Source organism: Notolabrus celidotus, chromosome 5 (assembly GCF_009762535.1).
Source record: "Notolabrus celidotus isolate fNotCel1 chromosome 5, fNotCel1.pri, whole genome shotgun sequence".
NCBI lineage: Eukaryota > Metazoa > Chordata > Actinopteri > Labriformes > Labridae > Notolabrus > Notolabrus celidotus.
In genome coordinates, this window is record NC_048276.1 from 17,642,152 (window position 1) to 17,669,054 (window position 26,903).

Sequence of the window (26,903 nt, forward strand, 5' to 3'; positions counted from 1 at the left end):
GAAAATGAGTGAATTCAAACATACAAAATAAAAATAATATTAAGATTGCAATAATTTACAAGCTTGATGATTTTAAAAGTAACCTCTCTCATATTAAATCATTAAAGTCCACAGCCTCCTTTTACCCACTGAACTGCAAACAAATTTTGTTCAAATCATGCAAAGTTTGTGATTACAGCTCAAGTTTTTCTTCAACACCTTTAGTTTGCTGTTATTCAATCAGGATCCTTGTTCTGTGGTTTTCCTCAAAAACATCTCCAAGTCAACAGGTAGGACCCTTAAATCATTACAATTCTTTTACACATAGAGACGAATTCTAGAAAGGATAGCCTTTAAACTAAAGCCTGATTTATACTTCTGTGTTGAATAGATGGCGTAGCCTATGCCGGGGGTCCATGTAGCTCCCATACCTACGCAGAGGCCTACGCACGTAGCTGACGTGCACCTCCTCTAAAATGTAACTAGGGGAGAACGGAGTTGGTTGTCACACTTTTTACTGTTTTGATGATTGCTCATCATCAAAACATCTTTCAATAGTCAGTCCTACATTAAATTGGAGCCTAAGGTGTTGAAATGTGTATCCCTCTCATTTTCCAACTCATTGTAACAAAGAGGAAATAAACTATCAAAGACACTCTGACACATTGTGACAACCAACCCCATCACGGTGATGGTTGTCACACACTATGGGGTTGGTCGTCACAATGGTATTTCAATGGGAAAAATCATTTAAAAAGGCAAGAAGGCAGAACTAAATTTGAATGTTTATCTGCACTGACAAGTGATAGGCCTACATAACTTAATGCATTTTAACATAAAATTAGCAAGGAACATGAACAGGAAACACAACTTTAGGCCAGCCTATATAACAACATAAAGAACAAAACAAATAGGCCTAACAATAATGGCCTACTCAACTAGGCGTTACATGTGACAACCAACCCCAACTGGAATTTTTTGCTAGCATCAAGGCTAACAGCCATCTAACAACTGGTTAGCTAGCTAATAGAAATCTAAACTATAGTTTTCCCCTCACACTTTGTAAGGGTAACACTTGTTTTGTTATAAACCCATTGTTTAAAAGCCTAGAAGAAAAGTACTGAGGAGCTGATAATTTACAATTTGACAAAAGAAACACAAAAAGTCCTCTCACCTCAAGTTCAGCTGTCTTACTCCAGAGAAGACTATGTAGGTGAGCTTTGATCCTAATTCTGGAAATGTCCATACCCCAATTTCAGAGAGAGCACCCTCTGGTGGCAAGATATAACGAGTGTGCCAACCAACCCGTTCTCCCCTACACGTAGAATCGACGCGGACCGCAAGCCCTGTGATTGGTCCGCTTGGCGGCATTGTATTTTCCGCATTTACAGTACTTCCAGGATCCCGGACATCGGCCGTGTATTTCGTCTCCTCCTCTCTATTCTTCATGTAAGTTCATGTCTGTATGATAAACAGCAACATGTATCAGCTGTAGATTAACATAACGCTCTAAATCGCTGTGGAAAAGTAAACAGAGATCGTAGCGGGGCCGAAAGGAGGCGACTGGCTATCAAAGAGACCACACTGTTGCTGTGCGACACAGACACATCGACGCACAAGTATGTGGGGCTCATGTTCGCGTCAGCCCCTGCTGCGTGGGGGAGATGCAGAAGTATAAATCAGCCTTAATGAGACAAAATGATGCGGTCTAATTCACAAAGCACACACAAAGGGTTAATTGCCCCTTCCCCATTCAGCTCATAATTTCGATGTGTGCAGGTTTGAGCTCCATCAAGATAAGAGCACAAAGTGCAACTCTGTGTAACAGAGAGTAGAGATCCTGACAGCTCATGTCCTCAATTAGATAAAAAACAAGAGCAGCATATAAATATACACTTAACCTAACCAATGCTTCCAAAATAAGCCAGCTGTGTACCCACAGCTGGACCTGAGTCTAGTTTGTTTCCCCTGAAAATGACTTTGATGAAATGTGAAGCCACATATCCTAATAGTCTCTAGAACATTTTTTGTCTCCATCCCTGTTGGTCTTTTTCACAACATATTAGATCTATTTTTTAGTCAAAGATTGGTAAAGCTGCAACTCAAAGCTTGAGTTGTTTTATTGTATATTCTTTAACCTTCACAGTAAATCCTTATTTGGATAGAGTAAGAAACCAAAAACACCTATTCAACACCATTTCCAGCTACTGTAAGTGGAAAAGACAAGCCTATAGAGCCTCAAGGTGAAGCACGGTGTGGATGTTTGATTTATGGTCTAAATTATTCCGTAGGGCCAGTCTGGTGCATGTGCTGGACTCTGCTGCTCTTTGTATAGCTATTACCACAGAGTGAAACCTTGCATTCCAATTACAGTTGGGCTATATAGCTGTCATTCACGGCAGTAATGACTATAGCTCCGACTTACTGAATCCTGCAGCCTGCACATGAATATTTTGTCTATTAGTGTGATCGATAGCCACTGATCAAGCCACTTCAAAGACGCACTCTTAAGTTGAACAGGTTCAATGATGGTGTTCAAAAGCTACATAACTCTTCCAAAAAGAAACAGGAGCTTTTATTATGAAAATATTATTGTTTTCATGTTCTACAGAGGTTTACTTGGGTCATACTGATGCTGGTCACAATAGTCAACCTTTACCTCGAGGAATAAGCCAATAAGTGACTGACCCATGATGACCTAAAGTGATATTGGATATATACTTTTAGATAATTCAATTGTGGTATACTGGAAGTGGTCAGCTTGAGTGTGCAGCAGCTTTACTCGAGGTTTAGTCTCAACTGGATTGGATTTGCAGATTCTGAATTATGCAATGAGATCTTTTGCAGAAGTGTCATTACCTAAATGATCATGGCTTCAGTGATCTTTGGTTTAATTTTATGGCACCATTTTGAACAATGTCATCCTTTTTACAGCCTTTACATTATCTCTCATTTAAACTCAATATTTATGGTTTACAATGGAAGGATGCCCACTGCAATTATTAGTTTTTACACTGAGAAGTTAAATCCATGCTAATAATATGGAACAGATGATAGCTCTGTAGAAAAAGTATGACTAAAAGAATGACTAAATTCATGACAATTCATCTTGTGGATGCATGAATGACTGCACCATATTTCATGGCAATACATTCAAATATGTGCAGTTCAAAACCACAAATATCCGCCATGTGGTAACTATATGACTTTGTTTGGGATCAGCAGTCATTGGGATTTAATTTTCAAGAGATGTTTCATGAATGTAAAAAATGTATCACCAGTAAATATCCATCCAATGAGGGTAATGGTCTTAGAGGCTAGTTGAAAGTCTTCTCCATACAGTGTGATTTTCATTTTGTGACTTATTGACCCATTTAGAGTGAAACCCGATTATAGAGAAGGCATGCTCTAGAGCAGGGGTTCCCAAAGTGGGGTTCGGGACCCCTGGGGGGCTGCGAGAAACAAATGGTGGGTCATGAGATGTCTTCAAGAAATTTTTTTTTTAAGTTAACAAAAGATGGTACATTTTACCCATCATAGTAAAAAATATCGACAAAAATAGTAGCTAAACTTGAAATAGAACCTTGAAAATAGAGTTTTCTGCCTTTCTTTTTGCCAGATGACTCCTAAGTTTAGGGTTAGTGAACAGTTAATCATCAGTAGCAGCAGGTTAATTCATAACAGCACAGGAAATATAGCCATAGGCTCATATAGGTAGGCTGATTTTCTGCAGACTGGCTAAATGAAGCCACATTAAATCACTTCGAGGGACAGTGGGGGTCGCAAATCTTTGGCACCTATATTTTGTGGGTCGCGGGCTGAAAAGTTTGGGAACCCCTGCTTTAGAGCAACTGTGATTGACTAGTTGCTAGCATAGCAAACTGTAAACCAAGATATAGACGTTACAATGCGTGGCATCCCAATTGTCCCGATAATGCCACTTCAAGTTCCCAAAAACAAAAAGACAATTGCCAAAATGCCAACACAAACAGGTGATGTCACTGTGGCTACTTCCATAAAACAGCAGAGATGATTTACTAGATAAGAAAAAATGTTAGCTCACTTGCGGCACTAGAGAAAAATCAAAGGGTCATCAAAGTCAGGAGTCTCCATCCCGTGGAGACCATGAATGTTGGTATAAAAGCACAAGGCAGTTCATCCATTAGATGTAAAGATAGTTCAGATCACTACATTGCTACCCCAATTCCCTGACCATGGCTCCAAAGATGACCAGCAAAGAAGGAACTGTGAATAATAATTGTGAGGGACACCTGACATGTTCATGCACCGAGCATCTTTTTCACATTACTGATGTGAAGTGATGTGCAGAACATTTGATTGATGGCAGTGACATGGAGGTCCCATCAGAGAACAAACAGCCCGTAACATGTTCTTGCACTGGTTGGTCTAAAATGTTATGAAACCACTGGACTCAGAGGACATGATGAAGCCAGACAGACGATTACCCTGTGCCCTTTTGTCCTCCTTCACCCTGTTTGTCTGATGAGTGTGTAGCACTATCTGCTGGTCTTCTGAATAGACTGTTCTGTTGAAATATTTATGCTGGTACATTTGCAGACTCACTTTACGGCCGAGATATTTGTGAAGTCAGGGTCAGACGGGTAAATAGACCAACAAATAAATGATGCTGGTGACGTACAATTCATCTCAAGCTGGTATGAGCTTGTGAATTCCTTTCTTATGTCTCTGTCTACAATCTTTCTTTTTTTTTTTACTTTATATGCCCAACTAGGCTACTGGTGCCCGTTTTGACACCAATTAGTGCCACCAATTACCCCACCTATCTTCTCTACAAAGCAAAGCAATCTTTGATCTTAAACACTTTCGAGATGCCCTACACTCGACTTCAAATTAATGCTTCATTTATGTAAGATGCATATGTCAGGGTAGTTTTTAGGAGTAGTCGGAGAAGCCTAAAAACTCCCAATTTGACCTGAAGGGTTCAGCTCATTAACAAAACTAGATGGCGTGAAAGTTTAAATAGCAGATCCGCTGCTGCTCTTGGGCTCGTCCTGAAATGTCTCGTTAGTAATATACTTTATTGGATACTGAACATAAAAAATGAATAAGAATGTAACCTATCTGTTAAAAGTGATTCCTTGTTCATAATTTATGGCCTCTTGGCTCGGAGCCAGTGTTCCACTGGGAGATAAATTTGATGCAGTGGTGACTCAGCGTCTCCCAAAGTGGACAACAGTTTGTCTGCAGTCGATTGATGGATAGGTTTTCTCTCCTTAAATGACTTTACACATAATTAGTTCAGGCACATAATGTCTCTATTACTTTTAATTGATTTATTATGATAATTTTGATAATGCTTATTAGCAGTCTTTTCTTAGTTTGGATAATTATATCGTAGAATTCATCTGTTTCACTGAATTACTCTTTGGTGTGTTTTTCAGTCTGAAGTTTCCATTTGAGGAAGCTCATCACTGCAGGTGTTGCGTGTTGAATCTCCTGTGAAATCCAGCTTTTTCTGACTTCAGGTCCTTGAGAGTTCTCACGACCTATTTAAAGCAAAGTTTTTACTTGTTTTGAAATAGCGTTCCCCTTGAATTTTACGCCAGGAGACTCAAACTTTTGTTATCAGACTCCAGCTCAACAATAAGGAGCTTTTTGGGGCAAGTCGACCCTTTTGGCCTCAATCAGCCCGCCAAGCACGTCAAAATCTGAATTTTGCCAAAAATCAGATAGCAGCAAGATGGATTGAAACCATCCTGAAGATGAAGCAAGTGTGCAATCAGCAGGTTAATTGTATAACAATTACTGGCATGCAAACAAGTGGCACATGCTGTTATTCATTAATAATGCAGGCAGCCCCAGGGTTAATTAGCTGGGGTGCATTGCATTTCAAATGGGATTTCTCAGGTGATAACTTAGACACTAGAGACCTGGTTTTGACAAAAGCTGGAGGGATAATACTGCTCCGCACAGGGTCCAGTGAGGCCTGGATCCATGAGGGGCTTATTGTTCACTTTTATCTGCTGTTCAACTTCCTTAGAGTAATGCACTATTTCATATGCTTTATCATTTTTCAGTGTATCCGGAGCACACTATAGACCACAGCTATTCTATGATCTTTCTTTCTCTCCACTGGCAGAGTGCTGCAGCTGTATCCGGTGCATGCAGACTTCATTTGTATTCCCATAGCATCCTCACAGCGGTAGGTTCCTGTGCTGACCGGCAATATCATTTCCAGCACACAACTGAGCCGTGTCAACGTCACTGTGAACTGATTGGCTAAACCTGTGTGTCCATGCGTGCAGCTGGGAGGAAGTCTCACCATGTTTCAGTCTTGTGATGTGGCTGCTGTTTAACTTGCAAGACAAAGTCATACGAATTTAACTCCATTATCCTTTTTTATGAATATATGTAAAGAAGAGAAATCTCCCCATTTTTCTCTTGTTTTCTATCTTTAGCTGCAGTGAGAAATAACTGACCTTTAATGCAAACTCTTAACTTGCTAATGTGAGAATGATTTTACTGAAAGAGCAGCCACTGAATTAATGAGTTTCTGCATTTTGTGAGTGAATAAGTTTAACACTTTAAAAAAGGGTTGCAAAGGGGTGGAAAATTCCCAGTAAATTTCCATGGGAAGTTAAGCTGGAGAATTTGGGAAATATTCCAAATTAGAAACTTTCTATGGGAACTAATGGGAATTTATGGGACTTAACTGGGAATTGAGGGTAATTTAATGGAAATACATTTGTATGAATACATTTATATGTGATATTTGTAAGTTAAACATTAGTACCATACATCAAATTTGTGAAATATATTACCACATAATATCATCAAAACTTACTTCACTTTGTTTTGTCCACAGGCTCAAATGTGTGGCTTCAATAGTCCTGTGCTCTGGGCTCAAAGTTGTGGTCCAGGATTCTAGAAATCATCTGTGCATGTGATGGAGGAATGCACAGTGCATGTTGGGGGGCGTTGTCTCTATAGCCCTGCAGCAAGCAGTGTGATATGTGCATGTGATTGAGGAATAGCATAGATATTCAGCTGTACCTGCATGAAATCTGGTTGTTTTAGTCAGGATTATGCTGAAATATATTTTCCCAAGTATATTTAAGTTCCCTATTAAGAGCCAACCTTCAATTTAGTACATTCCTGGTTTATTCCCGTTTATTCCCATAAATTCCCGTTAATTCCCATGGAAAGTTTCCAACTTTGAAAATTCCCAGAAGTTTGCAACCCTACTTTGAAAGGAGTAAGGAGAAGAGAAAGATGCAACATATGTGAACTAGTCACATGTTACAGCTCTTTATTTATGTGCGCAAAGCTCAAAGCGCGAGTAAAAAGTGGATTTTTGCTGTTGATTTATTATTGGTTCCATGGGTTGATGACTCATCTCTTCTTGATCCTTTATGTTACATGGATAGCATCAGTTCTTCCATGTATACTAGTGCCCTCTTCTAGTGTTGTTCACAGTGTCTGTAGGGGAGTACTGACAACAAATCAATACTTGCAAACATATGGTTTCCATTCAGTGCTTGCTGAGTGCAACACCACAACTCAATATAACACTTTGATTAAAAAAATAATAAAAGCCTGAAATGTCTATAAAATAATAAATCCAGATGACTCTACCCCCCCAGTCTCACATCCCCAGACAGTATACATTACATGAAGTGTCTCCAACATGTACTGTACGTGTCACTTCACCATCCTTTCCTCATGGTGCCCACTTCTTCTTCTCCTCATAAGCCCCTCTGGTTCCCCCTTCTAATGAGAAAAGACTTTGTTCCAGCTGTAATCATAATCCGTTGAGGAGATGCAGAAAGTGTCGCAGTCTGAACTGAGATATTAATTTCCCCTCCATGTGGGGCCCGCTCTGCTGGCCATGTAACGCTATCAGCTTTGAAGGAATCTTGTCTGCTTAAGCCTTTCACAAACGCTCTGCTTGACATCTATTTTCTTGCTCAGAATTCATTTGGCGCAAAAAATAATAAAGAGCTTTTCAGAATAAAAGGATTGCAGTGACGCATTTTGACGAGTCTATTAATTAATTGTTTAATACTGTCTATTTTCTTAACTTTTATGTTCTTATATGAAAAAAGCTTATCAGAAAAGGGGTTATCATGTGCTGACTAATAATTGTAATGTTTGTGTTTACAATTTGCATGGAGGTAAAGATTAGATATTAAATGAGCCAAATATTTTTGACACTTTGTGCTGATTTTTCTGAGAATACTGAATGAAAACAACATTATTATTGTGTGTAAAACAATTCAATCTTAAACCCAGAGGACTTGAATGTTCCTTTTTTGTCAGTCTGATCCACTAGGCTAGCAACATTTAATGTATTCTGATTTATTTTTCATTATTTTGTCTTCTTATGCTTTTGTCTTTTGCAAACAGTGACTTCTTATTCTTGCTCTTGGCCCTAAAGCTTAAATTGTATCCCAGCCAAGGAACTGCTGCTAATGATGTTATTGTTCTTTCTCCCTGTTTGTTTTTTTTAAGGATGATGTTGAAACTGCATTAGCAGAGAATTACTGAGCCTGACACAGTTTCCCTCCTGTCCCCACATATGGCATCTGTACCCAGCATTAAAGAAGAGTCTCAGCTCTGATTTATGCTTTATATATACATATATACATATATATACACATATATATATATATGTGTATATATATATATGTATATATAAATAGTGCCGGAAATGTAAATATCAAACAGTATACCTGTGTCCATAAACAGGTAAACAGAAGTATTAACAGTGACAGTCTGCAGCCTGAATCGTGCAGACATTGAGCTGCAAACAGAGTAACAAGGCCTGAGGTGATGCATGTGCACAGGTGGTGAGAGCCAGAGAAGGTATTGCTCTTCACCAGGAATCCCTGATGAACTCTGACAGATTTCAGCTACGAGGCAGACACCCTGTCTCAGGCTTAACAGCTGCTTTCCAGTGTTTTTTACATCACCGCTGCAGTGACTTGTATGCAGATCAGCGGCAGTTGGCTTTCTATGTCTCTAATTGGAAAAGTCACACTGATTTACATGATAATTCTATTTATCTGATCAGATCTTTTCCTCCCTGCATAATGAATGTTACTTTGACGATAATTGCCTTATTACAATGAGTTAAGAATATTAATATGTTTTACTATCTAAGACAAATTCCCAGTCCTACTTTTCTGGTTGGTGTTTTTTAAGAAATATTGTTACCAGTTAGTTATTATAAGAAACATTCTGATAAAATATTTAATATATGTTTTAAACCTCAGGGTTATTATGTCCCAGCTGCGTATTAAGCTCTATAAGTCTCAGTGCCCATAAACAATCCCCAGTCACTTCTTTATTGTATACTGTACAGATTTGATAAATTGATATTAAATATTGTGGATTCAGCAGTATCTATAGAGAATAACCCCGCTGTGCTATGTGTGCAAACATGCTCGTCTGGGTAAGCATTATAGATCTCACACATTAGTAACTTGGCAGGGGTTGATGGCTTGTAGAAATATTGAGCCAAGGTGTTAGCCAAATCAGCTTTATCCAGACACAGAGGGGAATATCAAACAATAACACATCACTTTTACACATGGAGAAACGGGTTGAAATTGATGATGCAGGCTGGGGTGAAGGGCTGCACAATAAACTGTATTTTCATTCGCATCGCAACATGTGCTTCATTGCAGTGCCGGAATCACAATAAATTGGAAATACATTTTATGCATCCAAGCGATGTATGAACAATCAGCGTGCCAAAACTTGCCCTGTGAGATATGTATGGGCCATGCATTCACGCCTTTTGACAATCAGATAAAGCCCAGGCTAGCTGTCAGCTAACCTCAGATTAATTGGTTTTACTTTGGTGCCTTCCTTAAGGTTTCTACACACTGACTGTGGAAGGGGAGAAGAAAGAAGAAAACACTGTTGATGAATATATATACTTGTAAGAAGCACAGCTTATCCACTGTTTGGAATAATTTGGAGACAGGGGACACCATGTGCCACAAGCACAGGTGCTGTTTAGAAACAGCTTAACTGTATATAGAGACACAGGTACTGTAAGTTATGTCAAATATGAAAGATATTCCTGTACCAGCTCTTCAGGCCTGAATTAAGCACAGTACCTTGAGACAATCCTGATTACAATTGACGTACCAGGGAGGTTGAAAAATAACATTGATGATATTTAGCTTTGACTGGCATTACTGCTTATTTCTTTTCATACATTTTGTAACAAAGAAACAAAGAAACAGAATATTTAGGCTGGCACAGCTTTTGGTGTTGGGATTGTTCTGGTTTCAGTGTGCACTTAAACATGTATCATCAACTGGCATTCCAGTATGCTATGACTGTGTGCAGGAAAACAGTCCTTGTGCAAGTTGCTAGTCAACAGTTAACAATGACATCACTAGTCCTTCATTGCTAACCATTGGCTACACCAGAAGCCCCCGAAAATTGACTAGTGCTCCGAGAGGCAACGTATTGTAATAGAATGATAGTTGATGGTATCAGAGATTGCATTCTGCACAAGTGATGCACTGCTGTTTATTATTATGTCTAACCCAGCATTTAAATACTTGATTCTGATTGGTCAAAACCGATAACAGTGATTGATTCTCAATAGCAAAAGTGGCTCCAGGGACACCCTGATCACAATCTGATCATACATCTTATATCAAATCAATCCATAGGAGGGAGTCCACCACATTTCAAATCTGCCTGTGACACAAAAGTTTCAGTAAAAATGAAATTGGTTAAGTATTGTGGCAAAAGCATTAAGTTACGTTAACAATCTAAATTGGTTGGCTATAAAAATGGAGGATATTTTAATATAGGATCCTTTCCTGCAATTTAGGCAAATGAAACAGAGCTGTTGAGTACAACTTTAAGTTACAGATTGCTACAAATTAACTTGAACCCTAAGCGATAGTGATAATGGAATGATGTTTATAGTTGTGATATTGCCCTCATTTAGAATACAGTAGAATGCCTTTATTGTCATTGCAACAAGTACAATGAAATTGAAAGGTGTAGTCCTTATTAAGTGCCATTTAAAAGACAAAATCAATCAAGAAAGTAATAAATACAGGAATTAAAAAAAACACTGTCATACACACACAACATTGAAATCAATCAATCAAATCAATTTAATTTTAAAGGTGTGTCAACCGCAAAGCTCTAAGAAGGAGCTCAATTAGGACAGGGATGTTGACATAAATATTCCTGAAGAAGTCCTTTTCACCTGTGTAATGTTATCTTTGGTGTTCTGATACTGGTATAATCACTAATACTTGTTCATTGCTCATCATATGGCCATCATAATATTGGACTACTCTATCTCACATCACTGATTTTCCTCATACCAAGCAGGCGTAGCAGTGTGCAGTTTTGTCTGAGACCATTCCCGTAGCAGGACGCCATTATGATCTTCTGAAAGCCGTGGTGGCATGTCAGTGGGTTTAAACATTACAGTCCTCACAGGTTCTTACATGAATCTGCACTTCTCTGCTGTTTCTCTTATTGTTTTATCTCTGGTCTGTGGTCTGCTGTTTCCCAGCCTTGAAGAAGGGCTAAGCTCCTGAAAGCCTCTCCTTGTCAAGTATCAAGTCGTATCCACTGTCACATGTGCTGTATTGTCACCACCAAGACCACATTCTGGTGCTCGCGGTTTAAGTTTTATTTTCAAAGAGGGTTTTGAGCTCCTTGAACATCAAATCACAAATGTTTAAGGGCTGTGACAGTGTTTTGCTTTTACCCACTCTGGCCTCATTTCAGGGAACCAGATTTCAGTTTTTTCTCTTTCTACTGTCATGTAAATTTACGCACACAGCATGAAAAGTCCAAATCTATCTTTGTAAAAATAACTCCATCTGTTCTATTTTTTAATAATTTCTTTATGCTAATAAGGAATTCAAGTGCATTTCAGAATGTGGTTTAGTTCTCCACTCCTGTAAACGTGCAGTCAAAGGAGAGTAGATCTTGAAAAGACCAATAAGTGTGAGACCTCTGTCCTTAGACGTCTGCCAAGTTTAGCAGTAAAGAAAACATTTATCAAGTCACTTCACATTAAATTCAGAGGAAACCAAATACGCTTGGCTGTGATTTAACTGGACCAGCCAGACCACTCTGACTGGTTTATGCTACAGTTTTACAGTCCCTTTCAGTTCCTGTGCACAGTGTACTTCATCCCAACATTATTCAGCCAAACCTTGGCACTGCAGGATGAAAATGACACCATGAAATTTATCTTTCTTCTGCCCTAAGAAACAGCAGCAGAGGCTCTTTGTAGTGTGCTGCTGTGTTCATTATAGATCGACTCCACTCTCATTACATGTCTGTGAGGAACAAATCTAAATCTTGACAAATTATCACTGGTGTAACATTATAGTGATGAGCCCCACTGGAAACAGTGTAGCCTGGCAGCCAAATACATTGATCATTTGGCAGCGATGAGGCCTAATGATCATAATAACGCTCATGCCCACAGTCCCGAAACAGAGAGAAAAATTGTCCTCGCTCATTAGATCCACCTGTTTTCCATCTGCAGGAAATTATGTACAGCAGGGACTCCCAACCTTTGTGTTTAACATCACCCCCCCTTAATTCAAGTACCACTTCAAGCAGAACACTACTAATGTTCAAAACACTCTTTAGAGGTAAATGTAAACAGGCTGTTATTTTAATTCTATAACTTACACCACAGAGGGTATTTTTTTTATTTAAACTTTAGATCTAGATGGTCAGTATTTTGACAAATCTCTTTAGAGTCAAAGACATCTCAACCATTTAGCCATTGGTTTATTTTAAGCTAACTCCAACTTGATCCATATAACGTAACTATCCTTTAAAGCAGGGGTTCCCAAACTTTTCAGCCTATGACCCCCAAAATATAGGTGCCAAAGACTTGCGACCCCACTGTCCCTCAAAGTGTTTTAATGTGGCTTCATTTAGCTGGTCTGCAGAAAATGACCCTACCTATATGAGCATGTGGCTGTTTCCTGTGCTGTTATGAATTAACCAACTGCTACTGATGCTTTTGATAAGTAACTGTTCACTAACCCTAAACTTAAGAGTCAAACTCATTACATTTTCTATTTTCAAGGTTTTATTTCAAGTTAAGCTACTATTTTTGTCGATATTTTTACCATAATGGGTAAAATGTACTATTTTTAGATAACTTCAACTTTTTTTTTTGCATTTTCAGTATTTCTTTGTTCACCACAAGTTAACAAATTATACATAAGTAAAACAAAACAAACAAAGAGAAGAAAAATAAATAAATACAAAAAATACAAACATAATAATGGTAATAAAGGAATAATCATAGTTAAAAGTACAAACAAAAAGGAAGATAAACATAATAAAACAAGGTAAATAAAAAAATAATACAATAATACATATTTTTAGATAACTTAAAAAAATAAAAAATACTGGAAGACATCGCATGACCCCCCATTTGTATCTCGTGACCCCCCAGGGGGTCCCGAACCACACTTTGGGAACCCCTGCTTTAAAGCAATGCAAATGCTTTTAGCCAACAACTTTAGATACTTTTTCCATTACTTTTTGCTAGTTTAGCAGTTATTTATTTGATTTAGCTTACAGTTGTACTTTTGGCTAACTTTTGAAGTTGCCCATTACTCTAGCTATTTCTGATTCAGCTGTTGGTCATCACTTTTGGCCAACCAACCTAACCTTTATATTCGTTACTTTTAGCTAACTATTGGTTATTCATTACATTGACTGGCTGTGCTATTTAGGCAGCTAATTATCAAGCTACTTTTAGCTAATAGGTTCAACTATTTCTTTTTACTTTTAGCCAATGATGGTATGTTTTTCTAAAAATGTATGCTAACTGTGTCTCTTTGATCTGTGTTCACACACTTTTAGCGGTCTATTTTAAGGGTTAATTGATCAGTCTTTCTTTTGGCTAACCTTTTTCAATTGGTATTCATAATGCAGGCTAACTATTTGAACAAGTTTTCAATTGTTTTTACCAAATTATCCAACAACAAAAACAGCAATCCGTTAAAGATTTCAGTGGTATAGCTATCACATTTGGCAGTCTGTTTATCTGTATCAATAACCACTGTCCCCCTGGATACAAAGTACAAATCAACTGATAAGCAAACCGAACTCTAGTATCATGAGATTTATATTTTGATTCAAAAGGGTGTGCTGGAAATGTAATTATCTTCAGCTCTTTAGTTAAAGAACTTTGCTTCAAGTCTTTGCTTTTGAAAAAAAGACAAGGTGCTAGCTGGCTTGTGATAATCAGTGTGTCTTCATATTCTGATTCAGAAAACTTAGCTTCATTAGTGCAGAAGTTAACATCATACGTATATAATCAATGCAATTGTTTTGCCAAGTCTTTCCCCTAGATTTATAGATAAAGCAAATGCACTTCTTCAGATGTTTTTGCAAATGATGACTTGTAAATTGTAAACTAAGATCCATGGTAGATGCATAGGGCTGTTCTGTCACATTAAACCAGACATTACAGGATTAAGGTCTATTTTTAGCTAACAGCCAGTTGGATTATATGCCTGTAGAGCTGTGTCCTAAATTCAACAATTACTGCAGTCAACAGTGTTTGATGTCTGATGAAATCCCCCATTTCCTTGTGCTTTATTTTATTGATGTGAGCTGTTTCTTTACACTCCCTGCTGCGGCACCAGGAGAAGTTCTTTGCATCAAAAATATACCATGTTCTTTTTTTATTCAACAGTCTAAATTTTGCTTTACTGTAGTTTATGAATAAGAGACAAACTTTAAATATAGATTAACAAAAAGTCCCAGACTTCCATCACTGTTTTAAGGCACTGACATTCTATTTTCTTTATTTTCAAACAATTCACTGTTCATTGTTGTGGAGTCAGATTATTCCTTTAATATGCATCAAAGGCATTTATGGCCTTTTAATTCTGTCAAATGTGATTACATTACTCATTCTCTTTTAACTGAGAAAAAATAAAGTGACAGAAAAATTAAAAACAAATGTTAGAAGAGTGGGAAATAGCTCTGCTGTCACCTTAGGCAAGCTATTTTTAATTGGCAACAAAAGCACCGTGTCTTTTTTTCCCCCTCTTCTTTTGTGTTCTGTTTCAAACTCAATCTGAGCCCCAGGGACCGCTGAGCCCTTCATTTGCATGACAGGTATTGGTAAATCGGGTGCGGCATTGTAGACGTTGGCCGACAGCCGGTCTTTTAATGCTTGTTTTTCTTCTTCTTATGGAGAGAATTTGTTGACACTTGTAAGAGTTCTGTCTCGTAAGCTTTCTGGATGATTTTTTCGCTGCAGCTCTAATTGGTGCTTTACTTGAACAGACGTGAACTAAACAAACAGAGCAAACACAGATCCTATATAAAATGTGATGGATGGACTTTATGGACTAAATAATGAGATGAATTAACTTTTAACTGCCCTTATTTTTACCGTGTTTTGTTTACTAAGCACATTATTCATGTCTTCCAGCTCCTTTTCTGTCTTTTTAATAAGAACTGATCCTCCACTCCTATTTCAACAAACCATAATGATTACCAGCGGTGAATCTACACTGGATAATGACTGAACCTTGAGGCGTGCAGGAATCAATGGTTTTATGTTTTTTAAGATTTATTCATTGAGGACATTTAGAGCCTTTCAGATGACACATTCTCATGGATGGTCCCCATGTGAGAGGAAATGACTTGAATAGGTTACAATATATGTCAGGAAATTAGTATTGCAATTTGCAGAAAGACATTAAAAAGATAAGAAAATGGTACCTTTGACCCCTGAGGGCATCCTGTAGTTTTTCATGAGGGAACATAAAATCTTTAATGGATAACGATCCAGAATTCATTTTGATATAAACCCTAAGCAAAATGTACTGAGAGAAAAGAAAATAAAATAAATAGAGAGAGGAATATAATATGTGCCAGAAAATGAACTCAGCTGGCTGCAGTTTTTTGTTTACCAGCGTTTGTGAAGCAACACAGGACCGGTTTAATTTGACACACTCTGGGACTTGGCCTGCCCTTGAGCTTGACATCTGTTGAAAGGGAGATGAGGGCGGAAATTATTTTTAAAAAATAACGTTTCAACTAATTTGCATGAGCCTCACTGGCTGTAATTGGCTGCATTTACAATTTTGTTTCATAAAATGGATTTTCAAGAGACTCCGTTCAGGTTAAATAACCAGGATACTGAAATATAACAGTCATAATCAGGGTAACCTGGCCTACATAAAAACCTGCCTCAGGGTCAGAGACTTCACTTACTCACTGGGACCTTCATGATATCAGTCATATTTTACAGCCAAAGCAAGACAGTCAATTGCATAGAAAATAGATGAATGGAGGCTTATTTATGGCATCCAGGACACTGAGTCCCATGTTAACGAGGATGCCTGTAAATATCTTTACATCAATAACACCTCATGGCTACCAGATTAATGAAACCGGAATATAATCAAATCTTGCCGAATCCCCTTCAAGAGCGTTGATTTAAATTGTCAACATGTTTTAAACATTAATTAAAACAAGCTAATAGAATACATTATTCCTTAATTACATTTCAAGTATGGTGGTGGGAGGTGATTTTGATTGATGGAACACATTTAGGAGTGTAGTTATGACTGCATATGCTGCCAGGGGACCATCTCTCCATAAGGAATAAGGGAAACATTACTTTTGTTACTCTTGAAAACAGAATAGTTTCATTTCATTTAGACTTGAGGCTCTCTGAGCATGATAGCTGTCCCGTGTCTCCATTGTTTTATGCAGCTTTATAGAGCACAGGGCGTTCAGAGGCTGTTTAGTTGGGCGCACAATGAGACGGAAAAGCTGGTAACTATTCTAAATGCCACAAGAAGTGACGTCCGAGTTTTTGAATCTGATGGAACAAGGATTCTACATAAAAGATTTTCTAAAATATCATCATTTGAGCACCAGATTTACCAGAAATCAGCATCTCTTATTCCTCTCACATTAAAGCCTTTTTAAAGCAATTAGTTGTTCAATCAGAGTTCTTTGGCTCACGAGCACCACTGCAAGTGTAAAGATTTATTAGATCTTGATTTAACTCAGTGCTCAGCTATAATCAATAGAAAGAAAGCTCTTTCAAAGCTGTTTCGGAGTCATAAACATAGTGCAGAAGGGGGTCTCTAACACAGGCTCCATTCATTTGTTTACTCCTCCTGTAATGATCAGTGCTCTGCAGTAACACACACAGCACTGATTCCCCATTTGATCTTCTGTCTGTGTGGTGGCAATAAAAGAAGGGGGGTGGGTCGCACAATGAGAGCCTTTTAAGTGCGACACACAGCTGCTACACGTGTGTATCCTCAGATGGCTGTGTGTGTGTGTGTGTGTGTGTGTGTGTGTGTGTGTGTGTTACTGCAGAGCCTCAGTGTTTTGCAGACATTAGGTTTCCTCTCCTTCGTCTTCGTGGTATTTTTTTAAGGCTGCATTCAGTATTCTGAGCACATGTTTTTTTAATGAGGGGTCATTTAATCTTTCTCTAAATTGCCAGACTGTAACCTCCCCGCAATAATTAACAATAATTACAGAGTAAGGAACCCAGTCGCTATGCAACATGTAGAGAGAAGAGATATAAGGAAGGAGGGAACTGTGTATGGATGGATAATGGTTTTATTCCTGGGCTCTGTTGGCGATGTATCATCCTGTCAGTGTCTGGTAAAACGTGTTTAATGCACCACTCCAAGTCTTGGAGCTTGTAAACTACGTCATCTCTCCTGATTACTGAGGGTTCTTTAAGTTTAAGCACACACTCAAGCATCCACAATGACTGTAGTAATGATGGAAACGCGTGTGTTTATGTATTCTGTTTAATTTGATTCAAGGATATTTTGGAGGGTTGTTTTTAATCTTAATGTATTCGGTTTGAGGTGGACTATTTTGGGCTCATATCCAAAATGATAGAAGCTAAGCTAAGTTTGAGAGCATCAAAGTATGACTAGAGTAGGAAGTAGGGCTGTAGCGTGTGTTTTACTTACAGAGATGACCTTTCTCTATAATCTGAGACACAAATGGCAAGAACCCACCTCCCATTATCTCTATAGATTATGCAACCCCTTTAAAAATAGGAAAGGGTATTTGTTATGGAAGCATTATATCAATCAATCAATCAACCAGAATTTATTTATAAAGTGCTTTTCATACAATGGCATTGTAACACAAAGTGCTGTACATAAAAAACAACCTAATATAGAATAAATTAAGGAAATGATCCCCCTCAGCCCTGACCCCAAACCCACCCCACAATCCTAAGGTTAAGAACACAATATATGCAACAAAAAAAAACAAAATTAGAAATAAATAAATAAAAAATAGAAAAGAAGTTGCTGAACGAACTGAGGAAACACTCTCATGATATCTTAATGAGGATACATTGGAGGTAAAATAAGATGTTAAAACTCAACACAGGAAATTAAAGTTACCAAAATAAAATACATTTCTAAGATAATAAAACACTAAAATATTGAATCATTAAAAGAAAATAAGATGCTATACTAACAATAAATAAATAAATAAATAAATAAGTACATAAATAAATCAAGTAGAATAAAAGTGACTAAAATTTGAACTAGATAATAAATAAATAAATAAATAAAAAAATAAATAAAACTGTTAAGAATAAAACTCAGTTAAAAGCATTATACTTCATATTAGTTCAAATTGTCTTTACATCCTAGGAGCAATAAGTAAATGAAAAACTGACAAAAACTGCACATTAGCAGAGTCTACCTGAGCTAAAATTAGCATGCCAGTCAGACAGGAATGATAGAAAAACATCAGTTAGAATTGGTAAGCAAAGACAACAAAGTCCAAGCTCCTTTCCCCTAATATCAGCAGTTAAGGGAGTACGGGTGCAACACTTCATCAACATAGTTGACAAAAATTGATGATCAAGTTTAGTCGCTGATGAATTAAAAGTCAAAGAGTCTTAGATCTTATGTCATTGTGCCCCAGAGTTGAATTCCTGAGGAATGAGACATCTTGCATCTCTACTATCTTTGCTGTGAGGGGCGCATGCAATACAGCAACCAATGCCACACCATTGCATTGTTGAATTTCTAAGGTCCAGGAGCCTTTGAAGATCTGTAAACTGGAACTTGCTTTTCATGGGAGCATGTCAGTAATGTACGAGCGTTTGAGGAGAAGGCACAGTGACACTCATCTTAATGCTTCAAAGTTAGCGCAGCACTGTGTGAACATTTTCAGTCCCTCACCTGGAAATCTATCCCTTATAGCACTTCATCTTTTTCTCTCCTTTTGTTCAACAGTAGAGCAAACTTTTACCACATTACACATAAAAAATAAATCATTTGTCTTACAAGAATTCAGATGTTTAATGGTATGTTTAAAGTTTCAAGCTTCAAGAGTTCTCTGTCATTTCCCCTGGTACTTGCATACATAGAGAAACGAAATACTGTTACTCATCAGATCTTGTAAGTGCATGCATTTAAAAGCCATACTAGAAACAAGCTAAAATATAACAAAAAAGTAATGTTAAATTCAAAAGCTGATCTCTAAATGAGAACCAATAACTTCATTTGCATTTTAATATTAGAGCAGTTGAATAATCGTTTCAATTATGGATGACAAGTCGGCTATCAAAATAATTGTTAGTTGCAGCCCTTTTAGTGAGTTTACGTTCATGCGCTTGGGACATAGACTATCTGATAATGTACCTAACCACTGTGACGTAAGACATTGGCTTTCAACCATGGACTGTATAAAATATGGACATAGTATCCGTGATGTCTGCAGCCATATTGGATATGCGGAACTCAACCAGGCATAGTGTGACGTAAAGGGGCGGGGTTTGAGCCTCCTAGCCAATGCCATGTGTTCCCATCTGAGAGTCAAGTCAGTCATGTCCTTATTTGGGCAAAAACTCGTAATCTTAATATCTTCTGAACTGTTGTGTTAGATGTTGTGGTGTCTATGTGGTTTCCGGTGTTTCTGCAGCCAGCCTCAAGCGGATTCTTGTCGAATTGCAGTTTATAACACTTCCACATGGGCTTCATAGTTTGAGACCGGAGGTTGTCGCTTGCTTTCAACTGCAAATATAAAGTTTCAAGTTTGACAGTTGGCAACCGCCATGGTGGTCTCCTGGAACCAGAAGTGACCATATTTGGAGTAGAGGGCCAAGGGGTTGGCCAACACCAAGTTTTTCCATGTTCAACATTCAAGACCTGTAGCTAATTTATTAGCTGGTGAAGGAGTTAGCTTCTTTTTTTTTTTTTTAGTTATATTTTTTTGCCTTTTTCGCCTTTATTTGATAGGATAGCTGAATAGAGACAGGAAATGTGGGGAGTAGAGAGCGGGGGAAGACATGCAGGAAATAGTCAACCAGCCAGGAATCGAATCATCCACCCCTGCGACGAGGACTGTAGCCTCTGTATGTGGGGCACTTAGACGGCTAGGCCACCAGCGCCCGTGAAGGAGTTAGTTGACCAACATGGTTCCCAAAGAGTAAGATCGAGTTTGTGATATCAGCGGACTTAAGAAAGCTAAAAGAACACATGAAGAGTAGTGTACTCACTGCTTTCTCACCTGAATCTCTAGTGACACAGGTGAGCGACAACCTGTATGTCTTAAATTAACTGGTCTTCTATTCACTACAGTCTGCATTAATCACTTCAAAAAACAATCCTGAAAAATAAACTGATGCATGATAAACACTGAAGTATGTAACAAGCCAGGTATGGCAAGTGCAACATACCTTCTCGCTCTAAAGGCTTCTTCCCAGACTTCCCAGTTTGTGCCAAACACAAAACAGGACGTCATTGTATTTGTCCAATGAGTATGAACGATCCTCAAAAAGGGATGTACAACCCAAACACAGCTGAGAGGTAAAGGTCATTGACTGAACTGCCTTTCTTGATTTCCAGCAGACAGCAAGCAAGATGTACTTGTCACTTAAAGTGGCCACTCTCTAAGCTTACTTAGAATTAAATGGGCGAGATGTATCAAATCCTGCCATCCTTCAGTCATCATGAATAGAGTACTGGGTTGTGGAGAACAACTAGACTGTAATCATGTTAATGTTAACTGTTAAAATGGGGATCTTTTTTAATGTTTGGAGCCAGCCTCAAGTGGACACTCAATGAACTGCAGTTTGTTGCACTTCTGCATTGGCTTCAGTTTTCAACACTGGAGGTTGCGGCTTGGTTTGGAGAGAGTGGTTTGAATTTTTCTTTGTAGGAAACTTTTCAAAATATACTTTAGGTATTATTCTAGTTTCTCCAAAGCTGCATGGCACAGCTTTAGCAAAAAGACAACCACAATAAGGAGAATAAAGAAAATCTAAAGTAAAGTAAATGTAAATAATGAACACCTTTATTTACCACTGCAAAATAAAACAAGCAATAGACAATTTTAAGGCAAACATATTTTTCAAAAAGTCCCAAAAATTCAGCTTTTTTCTTGTCTGCTGCAGACAATATGGAGTAGTGTGATTTTTTTTTGAATAACTCCAAACCTGATATTCTTCTCTAATATGCTATGAGTCTGAATATTCATCTCAAAACAATTGAAAGTTTTGTAGTTGTCTAAAAAGACAAGTTAACCAGGCGTGTTCTGATCACTAGTTAGAGACTCAGGAGTGTGGCACACAGGTGTGAAAAGCATCTCACTGGTAAACATCACCTTACTAATTATTATCTACAGCTCAGTGATGAGCGGGAGAGAGGGAGACAGCTGCGTGTGCTCTCACACGGTGCCACCAGTGAGCGATGTGTAAATTGTATGTTCTCAAGCTTCTGGCTGTTTGATGGTTAATTCACTGCGTTTCATACATCCATGAACAAAAGAAAAGGTGTGAGCAGCACACATCAGTTATTGTTAACAAAACTGTCAACCTGTGAGATTTCTGTCACATGAAAAAAAAAGTCTCAGTACATGATGTGTGACAGCGACATGCCTCGGGGTATAAACATGTCAGTGAATCAGTTTAAGACCAGGCTGACACCTTCAGCCACATAAATCAAAAATATCACCAGTCAGTGGGAGGGATGTGGGGATTGGTGGATTATAATCAGGGTTAAAGTGGATGATTAGAACTAAAGTAAGCTGTATACATGTTTACAAGTAGCTTATAAGATGTTTACTGACATTTATCTGCAGCTTCCTTGTCTTCCTTTAATTGTGTGTTCTTTGTGGCTTTATACGGGACCTGAGAAACAAAATTTTGTTCCATATCATGCGACAGCTTGTATTGGTATGACAATAAAAAACCTTGAATCTTGAATTCGACATGACATCCTCTCTTTTTCTCTCCACAGGAGTCCTCTGCACAAACTGATATGGCTGCTGCACTTTGGAAACCAAAATCTGTGGACTCAGGCTTGTGGCTCCTCCTCCTGCTCCTCAACATACTTCCTGTAGCCAGGTACGAAAACAACAAACAACAACAAAGTGTATATTAACTCGGATTTTCCCCTCTTTTCGCTTGTTATGAATTTTCCTCCTCCACATTAATTCCCTCCTGTTTCTGTTGTGTTTGCATGGTTCCTGTATTAATCAGGCTCACAGCTGCAGGAGACATTGTAATCAAAACAACACCATTAGAAAATGAGGTTCATCAATAATGTAAGCAAAGAAAAAGCAGGAACTATTTTCATTATTACACAGAGAGATGGTCTCAGCTGGGTCTGTCAGTTTGGTAAATTAAATAACCAAACCTCAGTAATGATGTTGACAAAAAAAACTGCACACTAGCTTACAAAAAAAACCTTTATAGGCACTGAAAATCCACAATAGCCTTCTAGCTACAGTATGTGTTTTAAGGGTAATATGAAGTTGAAGTTTCTGTAAACGTTCCTGATATTGGTCTTAAATTTGACCAAATTACACCCAGGCATTTATCAATAACTTGAGCAGTTCATTTTGAGACAGTAAACAAAAAGTTACCTGGCAGCTATGCAACTTTATACAATCAGCAATAGCAATGAGCTAGGAAGAAGTATTGACAGCTATTAGGCAAGTTACTAGTGCTGAGTGTCAACTGCATTTGTCTGTTTGGGCTGCAGGAGTTTAGTGCATTCCTCTGATGATTGGTAGTCTTGCGAGGGATTATGTTTTGTTTATTTAACCTGTATTCTTACAATAGAAGAAAGTCTCATTGAGAAACACAATTTATTTTACAAGGGCCAAGAGAGAATGATAAACAGTTTCACAGAAAAGGAGAACAAGAACCAATCAATAAATTAGCATCATCCAACAGTAAACATGTTTTATAAAACTAGACAAATGCTGAAGCACTACATTCATGGGTTTGAAAATGTTGGTATGTTAACTCCTAACATGATGTTGATGGAAAAGCAATACAAAACTGTGTGTGGAGGATACACTGTATTAATAATGGATGCAGTACCCGTGACGCCCCTCATCTGTTTCTGAAGCGCTGTTTTGAAGCCAATCATCGGCGGGAGCCATATTGGAAATGTTGAACTCAACATAACTGCTGTCGAACTAGTTTGAGGTAAAGAGGCAGGCTTTGAGCCTCCTAGCCAACAGCTACAGAGTTCCTCTCATAATGGAAAACTCGTAATCTTAATATCTTCGAAATTGCCGAGTTATGAAAAAATTCACTCCCCATACAGTGTGTGCCGATCAAGAATTGAGCTATCCAGACTACACTCGTTTTTTGTACTCGTTATATCAAAATCATATTTACAAAGAAAACTGTGGTAAATAAATCTTGTGGGGAACTGGTTTTATTGAAAAGACACAACAAATGAAGCAGTAGAGGAGTTTTTGGTTTTGTCATTGGGCATGCAGCATGATGAGGTGTTTTTGAGCAAGGTTTCCTAAAAGTAATGAAGGTTTATTTTCACTCAGATTTTTCGCAGATGTTCATGAAGCACTCTTTGAAATCAAAAGTGTATTTTTATCATTTCAAGATATATCTCCAGAGACTTTTGATCAAGAATAAAACACTCCTCAGTTTATTTTTACGCTCAAGGACCTCCTGGACAACACTGTTACTTTCCCATTTTATGACAGAGATTATAACAGAAACAGCCACCTTGTCCTAAATTAGGCCACAAAGAAAAGGTAAACATATAGTGAGCGTATTCTCCGATGTAGCCCACTCTCTCCTCAGCACAGGTTGGAATTTTACTGACTGGTGAATTAATTTGCATTGTGCAGCACACCAAGGCTACAATTGTCCATTCACAGCATTTTCACTCCTGCATCCTGTGCACATTTTTCACTTTGTGTGTCAAGAGTCAGCAAAAAAAAAAAAAAAAAAAATATATATATATATATATAAAGACAGGGCATCAGGATGTCTGAGAGTCATTCTAATAACACCTCTTGTAATTTCAAACGCAGAGATTGCACAGGTTGCCATGTTAGCATCGTTGATGAGGTAGGATGTCATGGCAGGAAAAGCAGCAGAGTATAAATCACTTGAAGTTTTTGCACGCCAGGAGAGGCTCACCGATCCTGGGAGAGCGCAGGCCGGGGGAAGAAATCAGAACAGTGTGACAGGGATTAGCCCAGTTTGCTTTGTCATTGTGCCACTTGGCTCTCCTTGCTTATTAGGAGCACACAGCGCTGGTAATTACATATATTTAATACAAATGTGTGGCCAGGAGACTCATGGCCAAAGCTGGCAAGAGATCTTAACAAGAGTATGTGCTCTGGCATTACTGCACCTCTCTTATTCAAGGGCGTGCTGGATGATGTACGGGACACACCTGCTGGTTCTCACCCTTGTTTGTTTTTGTGTATCATTTGTCTGGGGGCAGTTTTTATGATGTGGGTTACCATCGAGGGAAATCTTAATGCAACAGCTATAACTTGTTCTCTGTTTCATTGGGAACATTTAAAGACAAATGAAGGTCTGTAGCTCCCTCAGAATGTGGCAGTTCAATACAAAGTTTTATAAACTCACTATTTTTTATCTCCTTTATCAGCCTGTATGAGTTTCATTTTTAACATGAAACAGATATTAGAGTGTAGCATGGAGTCTGTTAGCCTGAAGTTGTTTCTAGTCTTGTCTCCTTCAGTTTTTACATTTTTTTTAACAACAGATGACGGAAGTCAGAGTTGAGGGAAGTGTAATTTTGCAGAGTAGAGTCGTGTAGGAGGTTGGCCATGGTTCAGTTTTCCAGAGTACAAAAAGTTGTCTAGGCTGAATCTAAATATCCACACTTGGACCTTGTCAGCTAAGCAAAAGAGAACATCATTTGGGGGAACAGTCATGAGGTAAGCATTAGGGGTGGGTATCGAGAAGTGGTACGTTTTGGTACCTGTATGTGATTGGTCTGCACCAAAAGTACTGTTAAGCTCATGGACAAACAGTGCTCTTATCTTTAGGTATTTCACATCAACATACTGCCCCAATGCAGAGCTATCCATACACGTCAGCCAACTGCAGACTAGTCACCACATAACATGTTTTTATTGTTGATTGTAGTAAAATAATTCTGTCAACAAGTTACAGCTGGCTTTACCCTGTACATTTTAGAAGCACTCATCCTCACTTCAAATCAATGTGAGCATGAGAAATATTCCAGTCTGTGTGTCAGCCCTGCCCCTGTCTGCGGCGGAGGACGGTCAGCTGAGAGGAGACCACTTATAAAGCACTGAATGGTTTAGACCCAAAATACATTGCTGATCTGCTGCTACTTTATGAACCATGTCCACCTCTGAGGTCATCAGGTACTGGTCTGCTTTCAGTCCCGAGAGTCAGAAGGAAACATGGTGAAGCAGCGTTTAGTCATTATGCACCACATATCTGGAACACACTCCCTGAAAGCTGTAGGTCCGCTCCAACTCTCACCTCTTTTAAATCAAAGACTAGACTTTTTTATTTGCCACTGCTTATTTTAACTCACTTTAAATGCAATTTTTTATTTTACTTTGAATATATTTTTAATTATCCTTTTCTTTTCTGTTTTATTATATTTGTCATTTTAATTATGTTCTTTTGTGCATGTCTGAATGTTTCCAATGCTTTTAATGTTTTAATGTAAAGCACATTGAGTTGCGCTATACAAATTAAGTTGCCTTGCCTTGCCTTACTGTGTCAGTAGATAGAAGAAGAAAAAAACTTGTACTTTACTATAGAGAGGTGAGTGATCGTCATTAGAGCTGCTCCAGAATACACAGGAAAAATCGTGGCAGCAACGTAAAGTTTGATAGTGAGAAAGTTTCCAAATGCGGCAGTTATGGGCTTATTTCATGAAAAAAGTACACTACCGTTCAAAAGTTTGGGGTCACTTAGAAATGTCCTTATTTTTGAAAGAAAAGCATGTTTTTTTTCAATGAAGATAACATTAAATTGATCCGAAATACACTCTATACATTGTTAATGTGGTAAATGACTATTCTAGCTGCAAACGTCTGGTTTTTAATGGAATATCTACATAGGTGTATAGAGGCTCATTTCCAGCAACCATCACTCTAATGGTACATTGTGTTTGCTAATCGCGTTAGAAAGCTAATGGATGTTTAGAAACATCTTGAAAACCCTTGTGCAGTTACGTTAGCACAGCTGAAAAAGGTTTTGCTGGTTAGAGAAGCTATAAAACTGGCCTTTCTTTGAGCTAGTTGAGTATCTGGAGCATCACATTTGTGGGTTCGATTATACTCTCAAAATGGCCAGAAAAAGAGAACTCTCATATGAAACTCCACAGTCTATTCTTGTTCTTAGAAATGAAGGCTATTCCATGCGAGAAATTTCCAAGAAACTGAACATTTCCTACAACGATGTGTACTTCTCCCTTCAGAGAACAGCACAAACAGGCTCTAACCAGAGTAGAAAGAGAAGTGGGAGGCCACGGTGCACAACAGTACAAGAAGACAAGTACAGTAGAGTCTCTAGTTTGAGAAATAGACGCCTCACAGGTCCTGAACTGGCAGCTTCATTAAATGGTACCAGCAAAACGCCAGTGTCAACGTCTACAGTGAAG

The 26,903-nt window shown here is 38.2% G+C and overlaps 1 protein-coding gene across 1 annotated transcript in view; it reads left to right on the forward strand.

Annotated features, from left to right (window-relative positions):
• The window catches only part of LOC117812621 (gamma-aminobutyric acid receptor subunit alpha-2-like), a 177,431-nt gene that overhangs the window by 26,912 nt on the left and 123,616 nt on the right, over nt 1–26,903 (forward strand). The window contains exon 2 of the mRNA XM_034683510.1: nt 22,260–22,366. Coding sequence (XP_034539401.1) covers nt 22,281–22,366 — 86 coding nt within the window. The 5' untranslated portion in view covers nt 22,260–22,280. The remainder of the gene's footprint in view (nt 1–22,259; nt 22,367–26,903) is intronic.